The sequence below is a fragment of the Fonticula alba genome (genome assembly GCF_000388065.1).
Source record: "Fonticula alba strain ATCC 38817 unplaced genomic scaffold supercont2.6, whole genome shotgun sequence".
NCBI lineage: Eukaryota > Rotosphaerida > Fonticulaceae > Fonticula > Fonticula alba.
In genome coordinates this window covers 1,462,458-1,463,799 of record NW_009242976.1, presented here as the reverse complement: position 1 = coordinate 1,463,799, position 1,342 = coordinate 1,462,458, and the positions used below count along the sequence as shown (strand labels likewise).

The 1,342-nt window shown below is 64.6% G+C and overlaps 1 protein-coding gene across 1 annotated transcript in view; it reads right to left on the bottom strand.

Moving 5' to 3' along the window:
* The window catches only part of H696_03983 (hypothetical protein), a gene marked incomplete at both ends in the record, with an annotated part of 9,667 nt that extends 8,359 nt beyond the window's left edge, over positions 1–1,308 (bottom strand). The window contains 5 exons of the mRNA XM_009497851.1: positions 116–251; positions 375–536; positions 656–814; positions 1,080–1,108; positions 1,183–1,308. Coding sequence (XP_009496126.1) covers positions 116–251; positions 375–536; positions 656–814; positions 1,080–1,108; positions 1,183–1,308 — 612 coding nt within the window. The remainder of the gene's footprint in view (positions 1–115; positions 252–374; positions 537–655; positions 815–1,079; positions 1,109–1,182) is intronic.
* Between the last annotated feature and the right edge of the window lie 34 nt (positions 1,309–1,342).

Genomic DNA, 1,342 nt, shown 5'->3' with positions numbered 1-1,342 from the left:
GGGGGGGGGGGGGGGGGGGGGGGGGGGGGGGGGGGGGGAGGAGGGGAAAGCAAAGGGTGTCAGGATGCGCGGGGTAGCATGGCGCCCGGGCCGGGCCGAGGCGGGCGGAACGCACCCAAGAGAGGACATCATTGCGGCAGACGGCACACTGATTGTTGGGAACCAATTGATTGGTGGCCAGGGTCAAGATACCGGGCGACGACTCGAAAGGCTTCGGCTGGAGACGGGCCATGGCGCCGCATTGGGTGGAGCTGAGCGAAGAGGTTGTGGCCCGTCAGTGGGAGGGAAACATGCGGGGCCGCTTTCCGGCCTTCCGCGCCTTTCCCTTGGCCGTGTGGTCTGCGGGAGAAAAAAAAAGCGACCCAGGTGCGCACCAAAAGGTGGTGCTCCGGTCGCAAGACTTGCACATGTAGACATGGTCGACACCCTTGAAGTTGGTGGAGCTGAGGATGTGCACCGTTCGTTGGAGGAGACACCACGAGCAGGCCGACTCCAGGTGCACGGCATCGGCCTTCTGGATGGTGGAGGCTCGGATGCTGCGAAAGATGTGTCAGCTGGCGGGAGGGAAGCGCCAAGCAAAATGCATGGGGAGAAGGAGAGGGGGGGGGGGGGGGGCGCGACCCGGCTCGGGGGCGGGCAGGGCATCCGAACGCACCAGACCTTGAAGATCCCGCGGAATTCATCCTCCAGCGAAGTGTCGGTGTTCTTGACGAAGAGGGAGAAGTGCAGCGCCGAGAGGGCCTTGTCCAGGGTGCGGACCAGCTGCTGGCTGCACTCGGGCGACAGGAAGATGGCCCCCGGGTAGTAGAAATCACTGCAGCATGCCCGGTGGATATGGTGTCAGCGCGAGGGAGGCCAAGCGGTGGAAACCGGCAAAAGGAAACCGAAAGCGAGAGGGAGATGGGGGGGAAGCACAGGCCGAGTGGGCCGCATGTACCTGCAGTAGTTCTGGTCGCGAAGGAGCGTCTGTGGCACCGGGCACAAGTTAGCCGTCAGGACAAGCGGTGGAAACCGGCAAAAGGAAACCGAAAGCGAGAGGGAGATGGGGGGGAAGCACAGGCCGAGTGGGCCGCATGTACCTGCAGTAGTTCTGGTCGCGAAGGAGCGTCTGTGGCACCGGGCACAAGTTAGCCGTCAGGACGAGTGACAAAAGACAGGGGCGAGGGCAGGAGTGGTGCGCACCAGAATGTACGCATCCAGCTGGCCCTCCATCAGGAAGAACTTGATCAGGGCCCGGCCACGACCACGGCCGGTTTTGATGTCGGGCAGGCTCCACACTTGGTCCAGGGTGGCGGAGGCCACCGGCATGAGCTGTGCGCATCCGGGGGGGGGGGGGGGGGGG